This window comes from Oculina patagonica, chromosome 7 (assembly GCF_052425735.1).
Source record: "Oculina patagonica isolate OP01 chromosome 7, crgOcupat, whole genome shotgun sequence".
Lineage (NCBI taxonomy): Eukaryota > Metazoa > Cnidaria > Anthozoa > Scleractinia > Oculinidae > Oculina > Oculina patagonica.
In genome coordinates, this window is record NC_135764.1 from 25,871,719 (window position 1) to 25,890,230 (window position 18,512).

The 18,512-nt window shown below is 39.4% G+C and overlaps 1 protein-coding gene across 1 annotated transcript in view; it reads left to right on the plus strand.

Moving 5' to 3' along the window:
* Positions 1 to 17,552, plus strand: part of LOC144660436 (unconventional myosin-Ib-like) — a 36,537-nt gene extending 18,985 nt beyond the window's left edge. Inside the window, exons 21-38 of the mRNA XM_078521053.1 lie at positions 612 to 667; positions 1,060 to 1,125; positions 1,510 to 1,577; positions 2,228 to 2,299; positions 3,645 to 3,720; positions 4,195 to 4,263; positions 5,150 to 5,242; positions 7,160 to 7,216; positions 7,931 to 7,999; positions 9,590 to 9,676; positions 11,221 to 11,307; positions 13,692 to 13,766; positions 13,912 to 14,043; positions 14,483 to 14,589; positions 14,665 to 14,797; positions 15,852 to 16,004; positions 16,189 to 16,322; positions 16,597 to 17,552. Coding sequence (XP_078377179.1) covers positions 612 to 667; positions 1,060 to 1,125; positions 1,510 to 1,577; positions 2,228 to 2,299; positions 3,645 to 3,720; positions 4,195 to 4,263; positions 5,150 to 5,242; positions 7,160 to 7,216; positions 7,931 to 7,999; positions 9,590 to 9,676; positions 11,221 to 11,307; positions 13,692 to 13,766; positions 13,912 to 14,043; positions 14,483 to 14,589; positions 14,665 to 14,797; positions 15,852 to 16,004; positions 16,189 to 16,322; positions 16,597 to 16,714 — 1,652 coding nt within the window. The 3' untranslated portion in view covers positions 16,715 to 17,552. The remainder of the gene's footprint in view (positions 1 to 611; positions 668 to 1,059; positions 1,126 to 1,509; positions 1,578 to 2,227; positions 2,300 to 3,644; positions 3,721 to 4,194; positions 4,264 to 5,149; positions 5,243 to 7,159; positions 7,217 to 7,930; positions 8,000 to 9,589; positions 9,677 to 11,220; positions 11,308 to 13,691; positions 13,767 to 13,911; positions 14,044 to 14,482; positions 14,590 to 14,664; positions 14,798 to 15,851; positions 16,005 to 16,188; positions 16,323 to 16,596) is intronic.
* The last annotated feature ends 960 nt before the right edge of the window (positions 17,553 to 18,512 follow it).

Below are 18,512 nucleotides of genomic sequence, written 5' to 3' on the forward strand. Positions count from 1 at the left end.
AGCCTGTTCCAGGCGTTCGGTTAATTTTGCGCTGTTCCCAACTAACCGAACGCCTAAAACAGGCTAGTCTCCTCCGCAGCCGTTATTTGGGATGTCACGTGCAACGCTCCCCTCCCTCTCCTTCCCTCTTTCTTTGGGGGAGCGTTGCGTTACATCCCAAATAGCGGCTGCAAAGGAGACTAGGAACAGGCTAGTCTCCTCCGCAGCCGTTATTTGGGATGTCACACAACGCTCCTCTCCCTCTCCTTCCCTCTTTCTTTGGGGGAGCGTTGCGTTACATCCCAAATAGCGGCTGCAAAGGAGACTAGGAACAGGCTAATGGTAATGCAGTTTGAGTTTGACCACTACTGTTGTGTTGTTTTCTTGGGCAAGACACCGTTTATTACTTTCACTTTACCGAGGAGTATAAATGGTTAGAACAGCTTGGCAAGTAACCTGCAGCAGACTAAATGGCCCATCCAGGGAGAAAAGTTGCTAGTCACCCTATGTTGCAAAAAATAGTTATTTCTATGTGGCCACTTCCCGTTAGTGCAAGGTTTTAGTGGTAAAGAACAAATGAATATGTACTATTGTTTAAAGTATTCTTGACGTATGGAATGTTTTACTGTTAGGTTGTCCCACCAAGGCATCAAAGAAGAGACCTCCAACGACAGGAACGCAGTTCAAGGTTAAGCATTGTTTAATGGATGCTTTTGTAGATGCCGGGAGTATGCTTTTGAGAAAGTCAACCTCGTTTCCAGGGTCTCTCTCCTCACCCCTCAGAGGGGAGGGGAGCGAGAGGCCCTGGGGACGAGGTTGGTAGAAGGCATTGTAGAAGCAATGCCTCTTCGCACAAGGATTGTCTCGTGGTGAGGGAAGCGTTTCCCTGTCTCTTTTTGTTTCTCTATTCATTGACGAACTTTGCGGGGAAGGGCCAGATCCCTCTCCTTGTCAGCAAACCCAGTGTCTCAGTTGTACTTAAGGAGAAAGGGGAGACTCCTGCAGTCAACAGACCTCAGTTGATGTTTAGACTACAAGTATTTCTTGGTCTATTATCATCATTCGTTTCCTTTCTTGCAGGTTTCAGTCTCGGAGCTAATGAAGAATCTCAAATCCAAGAACCCTAATTACATCAGATGTATCAAGGTAAATAGCGTCATGTAAAGAGATGCCAAGTGTCCTGGAACTGTACATTCAGTAGACTTTCACTGCTAAAATTTAGCCTACCGACGCACCCTTTCTTCGTACTCCACAGTCTGCTATTTTAAATGTTCTCAGAACTGCAATTGCGTACACGCATTTGGAAGTCATGCCAAAGCAAATCTTGCAGACTAAACCATGAAGCCTAGCCATCTCTTTCTCCACCGTCGCAAACTAAAACTGAGACCCCGATTGAGTGTGCAAAACATTTTTCATTCCCTTTTTTTCTAGTGGAGAAGATCAAATACTGGCGAGAATTATTTATATTTCCATTGCTATTTTCATCCTTGTCTCACTCGTTAATTCTCTCATGTTTTTCCCTTTGTGCAGCCAAACGACAAAAAAGTAGCGGGGCTTTTTGATGACAAACTTGTCCGACATCAGGTTCGATATCTCGGGTAAGATTTTACATTCACCTTTTATTTGACACTTGGACGTTTTACAGTCGAGCCTCCTCGGGGAACTTAAGGGGCATACTTTACATTTGTATTTAGATCCTCTTATGCGACGTAACTCCTGTTGTCTTGCTGAAGATAAAAAATGTTGCGTTTTTGTGTCCAGTTAGGATCAAAACACACGGTACAGTAGATGTCTCTAAACTGGACGATACGAATACAGTCAACTTTCTCAAAGCGGACACCTCACTAAGGGACCTAAGGCGGAGTTTGGTGGTTAGTTGGGTGGTTTTGGCCACATTGCATTTTTTTTGCCTGTAACTGAACTGTCTTTTTAAGGCAGACGCCTCTGGCCCCGAGGGTGTACGGCTTAGAGACAGTTCGCTGTGCAGTGTTTGTGTGTCCAGGACCATGACTCCTTGTCCCTTTACTGGAGGGTACATTATCCTCTTATGGCTGGTGTTCCGTAGTGTCAAAAAAAAATTCAATGGTACTTGTTTTGAACATTTGTGTGAAACAAAAGTTGTATTAGACTTGCCACAAGTCGACGACGAAGTCGCGAGAAGCGAGCGACGCAAACTACCGGAAACGGGCTTTGAGAAAGTCTAAAGTTGTATTTGCCTTAAAGTTTTCTTTGTTGCGTTCGTTATCAGATTGATGGAGAACGTTCGTGTCAGAAGAGCAGGATTTGCGTTCAGACAGGAGTATGATGTGGCACTTCAGAGGTAGGACTGAAACATTTCCCTCTTTCGTCACAAGCTGAAAATTTCTTTTGCTATACTTTGACTCCTTTTTTCGACGTTTTTGCTTGTTTACAAGCAAAAATGGTAGAATAGGGGTTAGTAGACAAAATTTGGAACCACATATTTGTAAACTCTCAAGGGACTTTTTTAATTTCTCAAGGGACTGTTTTAATTTCTCAAGGGATTACTTTCCGCTGTGGGTGATCACTTGCGATTTCGTGGAAAAAACGTGACTTGTCACATTTACAAACGTTATATAACAATTTTAAAAGTGACATGTCAGCTTTCTTATCTCAACGCACGTGTGTCTGAAAGGCGATCTATAAAAAGCGTCGCACAAACAATGGATTGCGTAACTAAAACACGAATAAATAATCACTAGCACTTACATCGCGTTGAGAGCAATGTTGCATGAATCGGCTTTACAACATGCGATCGTATCTACGCAGTTCGAGTGGAATTTCAGTCAAAGACAGCAAAATTCTTTCGTATTTCATCTTCAAATATAATTCGAAAGCATTCACTGTATATGTGGCTTTTGTTTAATCCTGGGTCTTGATATCCGACCCTCGCCGAGCCTAGACAAAACGCAGCTTGAGTGTAACGATTTGTTTACACAATGTTTTCTCCGACAGTAGTCGGAAATATCCGTATTTTTTTTCGTGCTTTTTCATGGAGCAATCGTAACGATACGGCCTTGAACACATTGAACGGCGGTCTACCTATAACAATTCAAATATAGCGTCGCAAAAACAAAGCGTCGAACGCATATTTTGCTGTTTCATTTCCGTAATCGACTGCCTCGAAAGGTCCTTGCAGTTCAGTTAAAGTATAGAATTGTCAGATGTCGCTGAAATTTGCACTGTTTATTTGTGTAATGTTAAGGAATATGTGTATAAATACCCGGCGCGAACGAGCCATTTTTGACAAAATTATATGGCTGCATTTCCTCCGCGAAGATAGGAAATTGTTAAATTAAACTACAAAGAAACTGTAATGATAAGTTCGAAGAACAATGCACAGGATAAACCTTCGACTCATACTTCATGTAAAAACGTCGTATCTCGAAGAGACTTTGATTGTAATCCGCTCTGCGAATTATGGCGAACATCCTGACAAGATCCATTAGTTGACGGTTTTCTTTGATTTCCTTTTCTTGACGATATAATGATTTTGTAACGAGAAACTTCATGTTAATCATTCTTGAGAAGTACATGGCTAAGAGCTCTCTCTTTTGATAAGAAATCCGTGTCGTTGGCGGTTTTCTAGTCGTCAGGATTGTAAAGGAATTGCAAAGCGTAAGTCAAACGTTTGCTTTATACTTCAGGTACAAGATGCTTTGTAGTAAAACCTGGCCTAACTGGGTTGGGATGCCAAAAGAAGGGCTTAAAGAACTGCTCAAGGTAATGTATCATGGTTGTCCAAAACCGTTTGCTAATAATTTTGTGGGGTATGTAGTTCACAGCGGTCAAACGCAAAAAATGACCTCACGTTCGGTTCTCGGCATCTCGAACTTTTCAAAAGTTTGCAAACTTTTGTAAGAAATTGTTATAGAAATATCACGGTGAATTAGAAAATTTCAAGTTGGGAAACTCAGTGGAGATCAGTTATCAAATTTCCTATCCATAAGCTGCATATAAACCTTAACTTCCCAGGGACGGCGTAAAAGAACGATGGAAACACTCACCTCTTTGCTTCCACAGCTTTTCTCGTTCTCAATAATTATCTGTAAATCTGGGCATACTAAAAACATTTTCTCTTTGCTAAGTCGTGGGGTGGACGGCAAATGCAAGTACCAAGAAGCTCCAAGAATTTGCTCAACCGGTTTACATGATATTTCTGAGGGTGGCTGAAAAAACCCTACTTATTCCTTGCAGAGTCTGAATATTAAACCGACAGCGTACGCGTATGGCAGAACAAAGATCTTCATAAGAAACCCTCGAACGGTAAGAAAGAACCCACAAGTCATTGACATTTATTACTTTGAACGTTGAGACTGAAAATTGACCAAGGAACAAAACCTTAAGAATCTCTTGGTCACTTTCCAAAACGGTGTCATGACATTTCTAAGCAAACAGCAAAAGTTTTTAATACTATCTTAATTAATGAATCAATATTACTTAAAAACGTTCGCGCGAAATTCTTCTTACATTGCGGTTTTCTTAATCTTTCACCACAGCTAATTTACGAGTTACTCATGTCAATTGGGTATGTTATTTTTGGCACGTGCAACACGAACATTGAAGCTGTTTTGTCTCTGCGACATGTTGCACGGAATTCAACTCGTTGAACTTTGTGCATCATGTCGCAGGGACAAAATATTGCAGGAATTCGTGTTGCACGTGTCAGCCACACGAGGAGATGTGTCGCTGCGACATGTCCCTGGATCATGTCCCCGCTACAGTTACTTTGTGTGTACACATTTTGATTTGTTGCTGCTACATGTCCCCGCTACACCCCTGCTTCATGTCCCCTCAGTGTGAACAACACATGATTTTGCCGCTGCTACAAGTTGCTGCCACATGTCCCTGCGTCTTGTCCCCACGTGTGCGGAGACCTTTATCATAAAAGGTGATATACCCCCGATCATCTAAGAAAAAGAAATTACAATTGAAGTTAACGCAGCGGCTACCCACCCTATATGTTTTGAGAATGTTTTGTCAGTGCGTGAGCTCAAGCACAACGTGGCGTGACATTTAAGTAGCTACTTTAGGGATTTATAAACAACTATGAAATTTTATCGCTACGTTCGGACCTCTACGTATGCGCTCACGTTGTCGACAATTGCCTCACAGATTTTTGTTGTGAACTTAAACTGTTTTGTTCCCTCAGTTGTTTGACCTCGAAGAGAGACGTAAACAAGGAATGCACCGCTTAGCTATCATCATTCAGAAGATTTTCAGGGGATGGAGGCAGCGAACACAGGTATGCATAGTAAATATATGGAAAAGACTGGGGGAGAGTCCGACAGATTCATCTGCAATCCACCTGGCCCCAGTTGTTCAAAGGGTGGATAACGCTATCCACCGGATAAATCGCTATCCATTGGATAGCGTGGTATGTTTTGTTAACACTTATCCACTGGGTAGCGATTTATCCGGTGGATAGCGTTTTGAACAACTGGGCCCAGTCCTTCGCTATGACGTCTTCTGCTCGGTTATTTCTGTAAGGAAAGATCTGAGGAGAGTTGACTCGACTATAATTCCGAAGCTTCCGGAATGTCAGACCTGCAGGGTTGCCTCGACATAAGAAAGTCAGGGTTTTTTTCTTTTGCAAGGTCAAGGAAATTTTTTGGAATTTAGAATCCAAGCGGGGAAATTCTAAATTTCTTGCCAAAGTCAAGGGAAATCGGAATTTTATTTTACGGTAGGTTTTGATTATGGGTGTTATTGCGTTTTTTTGTTAACTTTTTGCAAATGAAGTTAAAGCGAATTTAAGGTCGCGGGGAATGCTTAGCATCATGATAAATTCATGAGGTGAAATTTTGCTTGTCCTGCATCTTTTTAAACGCTTATTTTTCAGTTGTTATGGGTGTGATTAAGCTCAAATTTTACATAGACCTAAAAAGAAATGACAAAAGATTATGAATGGCATATTTTATTTGGTAGATCGAACTTAACGACGGTGATATACAGTAGCCTCGTATGTGACAAATACGGAGAAACGCGATTTTGTGGCAGAGTTTGCGGATCGATATAGGAGACAGCACACTGTGATTTTGTCAAAACATGATCAGTCAATAATACCTTTACTGTGTCATAACAGATGTGGAATTTTTTGAAGTTTGCCAGCTTGTTTTGATGGTTTAAATGCGCAAATTTGAATTTAATACCTTCTACCTCTTTCTAAAAGTTCTCCTTTAAATTTCCGTTTCTGTTATAATACACTACAGTATTCCTAGTTTACCTATCTGCAGTGGCAGGTCATGAAGTTCTGTATCCGCGCTTAATTTTCTGCCACAAAATTGTCGAAAAAGTCCAAACTTTTAGATTTCCGAAGGTGTCCTGACCAAAACACGATTTGAAAAGGAGAGATGTCATTCTGGTACTCCACGCTTTAACGGCGGGAACAATGCATTTTCAAAAAGGACACGATTGTTTATAAATATTATTGTGATTCCTCAGAGTTGCAATATATCCAAATTTGTATGAATATTAGCCCATCGATTGGTCTGGACTTCCTACAATTTATATAAACGTATAAAGCTAACTGTTGTTGTAAATTTGTCAAATTCCTTAACAGAGAACTGACATTTTTCTTTGTTTTTAAAATTAGTGAAACAGGGATATTTTTCAGAGCCTATACGTCTTTTGGTTACCTGCGTGGGTTTTTTTTACTTTTGAGTGAACATTTTGTTCACAATCCATCCAACACGCGAACACATCAGATCACGCGCTCATATTTTTATCCAGTCATAAATATCTCGTTAAGTTGTCAATGTCAGCCGTTGCACTTCGTACATACGCTTTAAATAAATGCATATGATGAGCCTAAGGTGCCCCCCCCCCCCCCCCCCGACCTTATAGCGTAACGGGCGTAACGAACGTCCAATTAGCTACTGGTTCTTTCTATAACCAGTGAAAATTGAATGACTTTTGGGCAATATGACAACTTAGTATTTTGATTGATGCGTGTAATATCGAAGGGTAAAATATAAAAAAACCCTTTGTGAACCAATAAAGAAACCAGAATATTTTTAATCGTTAACTAGATTAGAAAGAATTGAATTAATCTCGACTGTAATTTCGCTTTCTATGGTTGCTTAAGTATTTCGCTGATACAAAACGAAAGCTTGGCATGTTGAATTTGAGTATGTTAATTGATTTCTTTATCAATAAACAGTATCGAAAGATGAGAGAAAGTGAAATTATCATCGCCAAGTATTATCGTGGATTCAGGGTAAGTAAATTGTTGGCTAAATGCTTAAAGGAAAAATGTGAAACTGTTGTTGTTTGTCGTCGAAAAAGCTCATAATTAAGCTCATTTGATGTATTTAATCTTTGTTGTAATATACGATTCGTGAGGCCGTTGTAGTTTTTCCGGTTTGCTGCGCATTTCACTTCGGCTTAACCTAAGTAACGCCGCATCCTGATACGAACCTTAATTAAGAAATATTTGTTTACACCGCACAAAAAAAAAAAGAACTAGGGGAACCAACAAATACAATCAGTAAACCCTGGACGACGAAAAGAAGCTAATTTTGGTGTTGTTTAATATTCCAGTTGTATAATTAATGTATCAAAGAATCTACTCAACAGCTTCGTTGGGTCTTGACCGTTAAACAAGAAGCGAAGATCTCGAGGCGGTAGTATGGCTGCGTGAAACTCTAGTCTCTGCTTGTAGATTTTTTTTTTTCATTTCAAGTTTTTCGCCTCTCGCTCGAAGGTCCCCACCCGCAGTGTAGGATAGAACCTAGGGGAGTATAGACGTACGCTTTTGTACTAACAGTTTGTTGAGCCTGTTTCGGGTGTTCGGTTGTTGCTATAAAAACGCGGCGAGTAAAAAAAATATTGGGACAAAGTCGCCCCAAGCCCCTCGCCTCTTTTTCAACTAGTCGTTCTTTGCGCTATAAAAAATTCCCAACTAACCGAGCGCCTAATTTTTGTTGAACAGGATCGACGTCTTTATCTGAAGAAGAGGGACGCGGCCATTGTTATAGCCTGTTTTGTTCGTGGCTGGAAGGTAAGCTTTTTTTCAGTGCTGGAACTGACAGCTGAAGAAAGGGAAGTTTCGCTTACCGAAGGCGAAAGTAGTAAGGCATCACGGTTGTCAGAACTGACACTCACAGTACAACACGGTGTTGGAAAATCCCAGGGATATGGGGCTCCCAGGGATGCGGGTGTGTGCAGCTGGGTGGGTGGGTTATTGGGTCTCCTGCATATAGGTCAGAAACAGGGTCACGGTTTCACCCTGTTAGTCTGAAGTGGAATATTCAAATTAAGTGTTCAAGTGCTTTTTTGAGGCAGTTATGTTTGGGGAAAATAGAAAGTTCATGTGTTTCAGTGGCCTGGAATGGAGAAGGATGCTTGTCCTGTCGGTAGGAGTTTAAATTACGAATTTCGATCTCACTGAGGCTGTTCAGGACAGAAGCAAATAAGGCACAAGGGCAACAACAAAAAAACGCCGCCATTCGGTTTTAGCGGTCGTGACAGACTAGGCATTAAAACTGGTATCTTTTTGGGGTAGAAAAGCATAAGCCATGCCCAGATTGGTCTCCTTTAGGGGTGTCATTGAAATCTCTCGGCAATCATCCCCGTCCCTTACATATGGGAACTTTCCCCCACCCCCACCCGGTAGGAGAAAAATCTACTTCAAGTCAAAGTAGGGACAGTTGTTTCATTATTCCCACTAACACGCCCCCACCCCCCCCCCCCCCACCTTACACATTTTGGACCATCAAGGGTTGACTTAGAGAGTTAAAGCGTAATGTCATGAAAGAATCAATCGGCTTTTTAATATTTTATTTCTATTCTAGAAAGCCTTCTCTTTCTTACCGATGCCACCAATTACTCAGACAAATCATACTAATGCCTAGCATTAACTGTTAAACTTAAACACAGTCCATCATTCTTGAAATATTTATCAAATCCACGATCATTAACTTACACCGAACAATGTGCATTCTCACTGAAGGACAGTAATAACGGCTTTCGTTACTTTTAGTGGTTCTTGCGGATTAGTAAGTGTAATAGCGATAATATTGAAACACTAAGCGTAAAAGTAACGCTAACCCTAACCCTAAGCTAACCTTATAACCAACTTAAACTAAGTATTAACACTTTGCTTAGGCTGAGAGTAAATTAAAAAGCACCACCAATGCGCGCTGTGTTACCGTGTGTCCACCCCTGACACTGCTGCCGGTGCAAGATAATATTGCAGAAACAGAATTAGCGGCTGCCTTCCGTCTATCCAGTCTTGGAATCAACTTTTTTCGACTTTGTTTCTCTGCAAGCAACACCATTAAACAGCTGTAGCTTCTTCTTAACAGCTATCTAATTAGCTATCAGCTCAATTATCAGAACTTGCTTGCCGTGTAAGCAATGTTGCGTGACATAGTACATTGTGTGACGGCCTTTAAGGTAACGAAAGCCCTAACAACACATCGTAAGTACTAACTTGTTACGCTTCCGTGTATACATGTAACTCCATCTCTGTCATCACTCACAGCTACCATATCACTTTTCAGTTTGATTTTTGTTTTGTTATGCGCTGACTTTTTTGTTTTAATGAACGTGACCTTAGTCGCTTTTAATCAGCCGTTTTACTTCTTAGGCGCGGAAGCTTTACAAAGCCATGTTATACGAGAAGAAGTGCATTTGGGCCGTTGGTGTAATTCGCACCTACTTTTATGGATGGCAGGTCAGCATACAAACTGCAAAGAGAGTGTTAAACAAAGAGCAAATCAAATCAACCGTTTTAAAATCCCTTTGTTGTAAGGGATTTTACTACGGTTTATATGATTGACTAAATTTAAATTGCCTTTGTTAAAAATCCAGCCAATCAAATCATGTGTCACCAGAGCCACTTGTTCCTCGTGCCCCAGGCTCTGCCGGCTAAGACGGACAAGGGGCTCTGGGGACGAAAATGCGAAATGGCCAATACTGAGATCGAGTCGTGGCGTGTGTAGGTGTGCACGAACACACGAACTTCACTAAATCGGTTTTACTGGAAGGTAGGCTTAACGATTTAACATTTTCGCTTTAATAGAAATTTTACAGATCACACACATGGTGGTGGGGACGCTTTTAAAAAATATTTTGTTATTTTATTGTGTCAATTCTTCAGTCTGCTCGACGTCTACAGCAGTGAAACACTTATTCGACTTACATTTGATAGCCTCCTGTTTCACCGAAGCCTGGCTGTTTTCCAGAATTGTTTCGTAACATTTCAGTACTTTTCAAATCCGTTTCCCATCGAACAGACCTTATTTATATTCGTGTCAAATTTTTTAAGGATTATATTGCAGCTATAAAATGTGTCTGTTCTCTTTTGCATTTAAATATTTTATTATTTTTGTCCTTTCATGTGTGCATCAATGCAATCAATTAATGGTATATTTAAGTGGATAACATAAGAAGCATTCACAACAGTAAATAAGTACACAATGTCCAACCTCAATTCTATTGCAAATTGGGGATCGACGCAACGTCACGTAAGGAGTCACGCGACATGTCACAACTAGTCACAACAGCGTGACGTACGGGGTCACGCGATAAGTCACACTAGTTGCCGCTTCTTTATTCAATACGCGAGATGACCGCATATAAAATTCGCTCGGGGTTCTTTTTCTGTTTTCTTCATCGTAGTCACAAACCCACATGTTGATTAACCCTATTCGGTTTTTTTTTTTTTTTTGCAAGAAAATACAACTAACATCGATTTTTTTGGTTGCATTTCCATTTTTATTTATTTGTACGTACAAATCAAAATTTTACTGTGGGAAGCCATTCAAATATCCCGTGTTAAACACCTTAAGGCGTCTTGTATGAAAAAAAAAACCTCTTGGAAAAGGTAAACAAATTTACATGAATGTCTTATTTTGTTTAATTACAACCACTTGGCATATTTTACTAGCCAATAGACAAATTCGGCTAACGTGTTTACATCGTTGTTGCCACCCAATTCAGACCATGTGATGATTCCTTGGGAGGTTACAATTGTGCAATTTGTCACACGTAACTGAGCGCATGGGAGTATGAACGAACAGAACAACTGTAACCTCCCAAAGGAATCATCACATGATCTGAATTGGGTGGCAACAACGATGTAAACACGTTAGCCGAATTGGTCTATACACTATACTTTGCGTTTACACAGTTTATTGTTTCCTACACGTTAGATCATTATTCTGTTGCTTATTTTGTTTTATTTCCCATTCATCTGATTTCATTCCGTTTCATTAGGCTCGAAAACTTTACAGATCCATGGTTCTTGAAAAGAAGCGCATTGAGGCCGCCACTATAATTGCGGCTTATTGTAAAGGCTGGAAGGTGATTAAAATATAAAATGTCCTAACTGACTGCTGAATGTTTCTTTTAAAGTTAGGAGTATTTTGTGGTACTTCAAGTTAACACTCATCAGTTGTCGCTTTGAGGTGATAGCATAGAATGTGTATTTGTTGTAATACGTTTGATTCTAGTCTTTGTTCTGATTGACTAAAAAAAAAGCCTTGTTTGATTAGGTTTTGAATCCTTTAACCCTTTCAGTGCTAAATTTATCCAAAAACAGTTTTTTCTACCGTTAACTGAATTTTTGATGCTACGATCCTGAATTTCCTTTAACTTTGCTTAAAAAGCACTTTTCCACAATGCAGCAAGATTTTGATGAAGATTCCATTAAAAAATGTACAAAAATGTACTTTGCGCATGCGCATAAGCCAAAATTTGACTTTTTTTTTTTTTTGCGAAATCGTTTCCATTTTTTTCTTGCTCCTTTTCCTTTCGTTTCTCTTCTTTTTATTTGCACTTCTTTCTACTGTATCCGTCCTCCTTTAGACAAAAAATTTTGATTAAAACATTGGTAAACCCTGAAAAGAGGACCTCGATCTTTTACAGGTGTTTTGGCCTTTAAGCACCGATTTGCACTAAAAAGTGATTGACTTTTTCTCGATTAGCTCTGTCAGGATGCGACCGATACGCAAAATGAATAGTTCTTGAAAAGGTCAAACCTAGCTCTATCAGATGCTTATCACTAAAATCTGCTGACTTTCAAATTGATGACGTCACAAGTGTTCATGACTGCTCCTCCAAATGTCGAGAAAAGTCGATTTAGCAGTGAAAGAGTTAAAGGGACACGGTCACCAGTTTCCTTCAAAAACTCAAGAGCCTAAAGACAGGAATACGAATAGTGTCCATTATCACACAGTTACAAAAACGTACTAGTGATGCCATCAGGAACTTTAGATTTTGGACTGGAAAAAACTAAATCTTTATCTCCATCTTGATGTACTAGGTGCATCATGTATGAGAAGACCTATTCGCCAATTTTAGTACTTTTTACGGAAAAGCATTAAAATCCAAGTGACAGTGTCCCTTTCAGGTTGTGTTACATGGGACAATTAAAAGTTTTTTGAAAAGTGAAACCTGTAAACGAAAACTAACTCTAGAGATATTTCTGGAATGTAATATTGCTGTAAACCAGAAACGAGGAAAAACTGCACTTGAGTCTAATGTAACAAAAGTAAGTAATATGAAGATTTCCATTGGTCACGAAAGAAAACAGATTATATCAAAATAAATAAATAATTAAATAAATAAATAAATAAATATAAATATTAATAAAAAGTATATAAATAAATATCTTAATTGCCCACTGACAGTGGGTGTTTTTTTTGCGGATAAATGCCAATGAAAGCTAAAACAAATATCGCAACATACCGAAGGTTGGTAAAAACGGTCAAAGATAACCTTCACGTTTGCCATATTTTATTGTTGCTTTTTGAAATTATTTTGTATACAGCTATTTCAGTTAACGTTGTCCGGATCAAAGCTAAAGGACAAGACTGAAAGGCAGTATGGGTAGAAGAAGAGAGCAACTGCGCGTGCTGAATACTAAAATATATAGTGACACGACAAACGCGGATTTGCACGTTTTCTTTCTCTTCAGACATGTGAAACAAGGTGCTTTTAGCCACACTGAATTTTAGAAGGATTTTCAAAAGTCAGAGCTAAGCGACAGTGAAAGTAAAGCTACAGAAAGGCCTCCTGAGAAGAAAAACAAACTCGTGAATTCTCCACATGCGAAATACAAATTTGTGCATTTAATGAAGCTTATATGCAAATTTGTAGTGAATACCCAGAACGCCATACGGTATTGCCTTTTAGCTTTAAGCTTTGACCCGACAACGTTTATTGAAATAGCTGTATACTCTAAAATGGTAATAAATTTGTTGTTACCTGAGATTAAACAGCCCTAAACTAAAAATTACAAGATCCCTTATCGATTAAAATTTTAAAAGAAAACTCCAACATTCTTTGTTTCGTGCCAAAATAGAAAACTTTAAGATTTATTGCTTGCGAGTTTGTCTTGTAATTACACTGCCCCTCTGACGATTAGCAATATAATAAACATCCCAGAAATATTTTTAGGTTTCCCGATTTTGCCATAACATAAAACGGCTACCATATTTGTGTGTGGTTCGAGCTTTCCTTGCCTTTAACCAATAAAACAGGGTAAAGTTAAATATATCATGCCAAAGGTAATTTATAGACAGAACTGTTCCGACATTTATACTCTTAGGTCGATTGGATAGTGTCTGTGGATGATGTCAGTGAACCTCTTGTATTCAACTACAAAATTAATCGATGAAAGTTCTTGGCCAACATAGAATTCGCATGTGTTGCTAACTGCTCAGATTGTCTGTTATTTTGTTTAGGTTCGTCGTGAGTACAACCCGAAATTTAGACGAAATGCTGCTCCGAAGATCATCAAATTCCTTCGACTCTTCTTGGTATGTGGCTTGTTTCACTTGTTTCATTTTCCATTTTGACATGCTTATTTTACGTAGTTTCAGTCGGCTTTTGAGGTCGTCGAATGGAGTGTAGTGGATCTGTTATCACGTCAATTGAATTACACTTGTGTTTATTTTATCACAGTGCTACAGATATCTGACCGCGCTAAAGAAGAATCTTCCGTCAGTCTCACCCACGGATACACATTGGCCCTCGTCTTCACCCTTGTTTAGGAAAACTAATGGTCTCCTCAAGGATATTTACCACGCTTGGAGAGTAAGTTGTTCTTGTTTTAATAGTACTTTCTTGTTGCCTACGACTGGACAAGTGAGAAACTGAATAAGCAAAAACAAAAACAAATTGAAATAAAGAAGTAAAAACAAAACAAACAAAAAAAGATGAAATGAAGAAGTTAAATATAGGGAGGAACAGAACAGAAAACGCATTTCAAGTCGCGTAAGCCTTCTTCGCTATGATTGGTTAATACTTGCTGCACGAGTTTATTAACCAATCACTGGTCCCGGCTAACGCATGGTAAACACGTGCGTGCTTTTGAATGGCTTTGAAAATCGCTTCATCTGACAAGTTTGGTCAATGACAAATGTATCGTTTTACGAAAAGGAGTACAATTCTATCGCTAACGTTTCATTGTGATGTTTTAAGCTGGGTTTATTCCTTTATTCATCCATTTGGTTTCCACCGTTTTTCTCACCAGTGCAAGAAGTTCAGAGACCGCTGTTCTCCAGAAAGGCGAGCGATTCTGAAAGAAAAACTGCAAGCCAGCGAGGTGTTCAAAGACAAGAAATCCTCTTATCCTTCCACGTAAGCTAAGCAGCCCTCTTTTTGGCTTATTTCTTGCTTTTGATGATTTGCTTAATTGCTGTTTTGTACTCTCAGGGTTCCAATTCCGTTTCAAAGCGACCGTGCGAATCTCATGGCAAATCCAAAGTGGAAAAAGAACGCCAAGAATAACAACCTGCGTATAATATGGGCGGATTCTGTGCTGAAAATCAACAGAAAAGATGGCAAGGTACAAAGAAGTTTTTGACGTACAATTAACAGTCATAACACTGATTTGTCAATACATATATCTTAAGTTAGTGTCTACGCGCCTTGCCCCATGTTTCCGCCAGCCATTTTCCTTGAATGTGTATACGTTTTTCTGCGACTATCAAACAAGAAGGCTTAAGACCCAACAAAAAAAGACTGGGCATACACAACTTAGTGCAGGGTTTGGATGGTCAAGAAGACGTTGAGTGAAGATCCAATTAAAAAACTGCGAAAGAAACTATCGGGAGAAATATTGCGTTACGTCCCAAGAGACGATTGTGAAAAGGTGGTTTGGCGTGTGCCGCCTTAGCATAAGTCTCGTTCGCAGCCCTTAATTATTGGCTCGTCACGCAACACTTCTCCGGGAGCAGCACAGTGTGACACCCCAAATAGCGTTTGCAAAAGAGACTACCATGGCGTCGTTTTCCAGATTCTGATCTCGGATAACTCACAACTCTGTTGCATACAGGTCACGCCAGTGATCATTAATTTTCAATGTTGTCTGCATATGAAACAAGCTCTCTCAACTAGTACTATAAGATGTGTATGAAGACCAGAAAGGAGAATTTTTATATTGACATCGGGACTTAAAGGGTTGATACATCATCAAATTCTCCAAGTAGTACTTTAAGAAATGTGTGAAGACCAGTTAGGAAAATTTGTATGTTGACATCAGGGCTTAAAGGGTTGATACATCATCCAATTCTCCAAATAGTACTGTAAGAAATGTATGAAGACCGGTTTGGAGAATTTATATGTTGACATCAGGGCTTAAAGGATTAAAACATCATTAATTAAATTCTCCCAAGTAGTAGTGTAAGAAATGTATGAAGATCAGTTAGAAGAATTTGTATGTTGACATCAGAGCTTAAAGAATTAATTCATCAACAATTTCTCTTAACTAGTACTGTAAGAAATGTATTGAGGCCAGTTAGGAGAATTTGTATGTCGAAGTCAAGCAAAATTAGGTAGATAAGCAGAATGATTTTTTTGTTAGAAGTTGGTAAAAAAGTTCTGCTGTTGTTTCTTTCCAGGCGGTGCCTCACATCCTGACTATTTCAGACTCGGAACTGCTGGTGTTGGACCCCAAGTCGTTTCTAACAAAATACAACGTGGATTTGGGCGATATTCAGAGAATCTCCGTGAGTCCGCTGAAAGATGGAGTAATTGTGTTCCACATACGTACGGTGCGTGTCTTATAGATCTGTTTGCTTGTTACACGAGCCAGTGTGGCTGAGTGGTTTAGAGCGTCGGTCTTGTGATTTTCAGGTCCTTGGTTTATAGTGTAACAGAGCTAGATAAGTACTTTTCAGTTCTTAAGTAGTGTCCTTTGAGCTGATTATCACAATTTCGTCTTCAATTTTTCTGCAGGACAAACAAGACAAAAATCACCTCAAAGGCGACTTCATGTTTCACACGGAGCACGTGGTCGAATTAGTAGCCAAGCTGTTAGTACAGGCAGAATCTCAACAGGACATGTCTGCCCCTGTGCACGTGTCTGACAGGTAAAACAGGTTTTTTACACCATCGGGTCTCCATTGCAGCTCTCATTTGTGTCGTCACGCAAAAGGTCGCGTGACACGTCACAAAACGTGACATATCCGTTCTGACTGAGTCACGCAACGTTTCCAGCAATGTCAAATAATTGCTACGAAGGAGACTCTAAACCATCTTGTGCGTCTTTAAGTTCTTTAAAAAGAACTTTGCCAGTTGTAGCTAATGTGCTTTTGGTACTGTTATTTTTTTCTTCCTTTTCTGAAGTAGTTTTATCTTTTCCAGGTTCGCTGTGAATTTTGCTGGATCACACGTGGAACTCAACTTCAAGCCAGCAGACAAAGATCTTTCTCAGCCATTACTTTGTAGAAGAAAAGGGGCTGTGGTAGACGTCTTGGTCTGATTGCACCCTTGCTTTTTTTGTTGAAGTGTTTTGGTACGTCCGCTAACGGACAACCCTTGCATGTCGACACCTTTCTTATGTACTCTGCGTGCCGCTGTACATTGTACTGTACTATCCTTAAACAAGATGTTTCGTTATAAAAGGGATAGCACCTATTTTATTTCACAAACGGTTCACACTGCACCAAGAATTCTCAAAACTTTTAGAATTTTAAGATTTTCTTCCAGGGCCCTAAAAAACTTCTGAAATCTTTTTCACCTATTTCCGAAAGAAAAACCCTCCTGGAGTTTTTAAACAAGATTACCAACAAAAATTAAACGCATTAACGGTCGTAGGAAAGGCACAGTTTTTTGCTAGCCGTTTTAATACTTCTGATGGTTATTTTAAAGCTGAGAATGACCACGCCAGTCCCCTTTTTATGCCAAAACTTCTTGTTTAAGCAGTCATTCATTCAAGACTGAATCCTTTAATAAAGAATTATTGCGTAGGGACATCGCTGATTAACAAAGAGCTAATTTTGTAGATGTTGAAGTTTTTAGGGCATCTTTTGACAAGAAAATGATTTTACAAAAAATTGAAGAAATATTGACCCTTTGTTTCGTAGCATAAATATTCTATAAGTTATTCAGTAGTTGAAACTACAAGCTACGTTTTCCTTTTTTTGCTATAAAGTATTCATTACTAGCATTGCTTTCCACATGCCGTCGAAAGTAAATTATTCAGGACGTGGACTTTTATACAATGAACATTTGGTTTTTTTCGTGCTTGCTGTGTATTGAGCCAACGTGTACAAAAAATATATTCAAACATATTTTACAATAAAGCTTTAAACTTTTAATCCGTGTTTGTTCATTGTTCTTACAATGTTCTTGACGCAAATGATTTTTTTATCTTTAAAAGCTCTATTGAATTCCCTCGCTCTTTAAGTCCCCTCTCTAAAAGGTTCCCATATGTTTTAGTTTTTAATTCCCCCTTCCCTAGATGCCAGACCGGCCCTAAGGATAACGCTATCACTTTCGTTCTTCCGTCGGCAGGGAAACAAAACTCACTGTTACTCGTGGGAACAGTCATTAACTGTTTGTTATACCCTTCAACTGAGAATAAGCGCTTTGCTCTCGTAGTCTAAAATGCCAGCCGTCCTCCCGTCCCCATCCCCCAACGGAGGGCCGCGCCACCCTCCGTAGGGGGTTGGGACGAGAGGACGGCTGGCACGTCGAGAAGCAAAAAACCTTTCCTGATATTTCTTAATCTAATTGTAAAATTCATTTTAAATTTAATTGACTTTAATTTACAAAAAGATTAAATTTAATTGAAATTAAAAAGACACTAAACACACTTGCTACGCAATTTACTACACCAAACACACTTGCTACGTAATTTGCTACACCACTTGCTCGCAATTTGCTACACCAAACACACTTGTTAAGTAATTTGGTACATCAAACACACATTTTCTACGTAATTTGGTACATCAAACACACTTGCTACGCAATTTGCTACATCAAACACACATTTTCTACGTAATTTGGTACATCAAACACACTTGCTACGCAATTTGCTACACCAAACACACTTGCTACGTAATTTGCTACACCAAACACACTTGCTACGCAATTTGCTACATCAAACACACATTTTCTACGTAATTTGGTACATCAACCACACTTGCTACGCAATTTGCCACAACAAACACCGTTGGTACGTAATTTGCTACACCAAACAAACTTGCTACGTAATTTGCTACACCAAACACACTTGCTACCGAATTTGCTACACCAAACACACTTGCTACGTAATT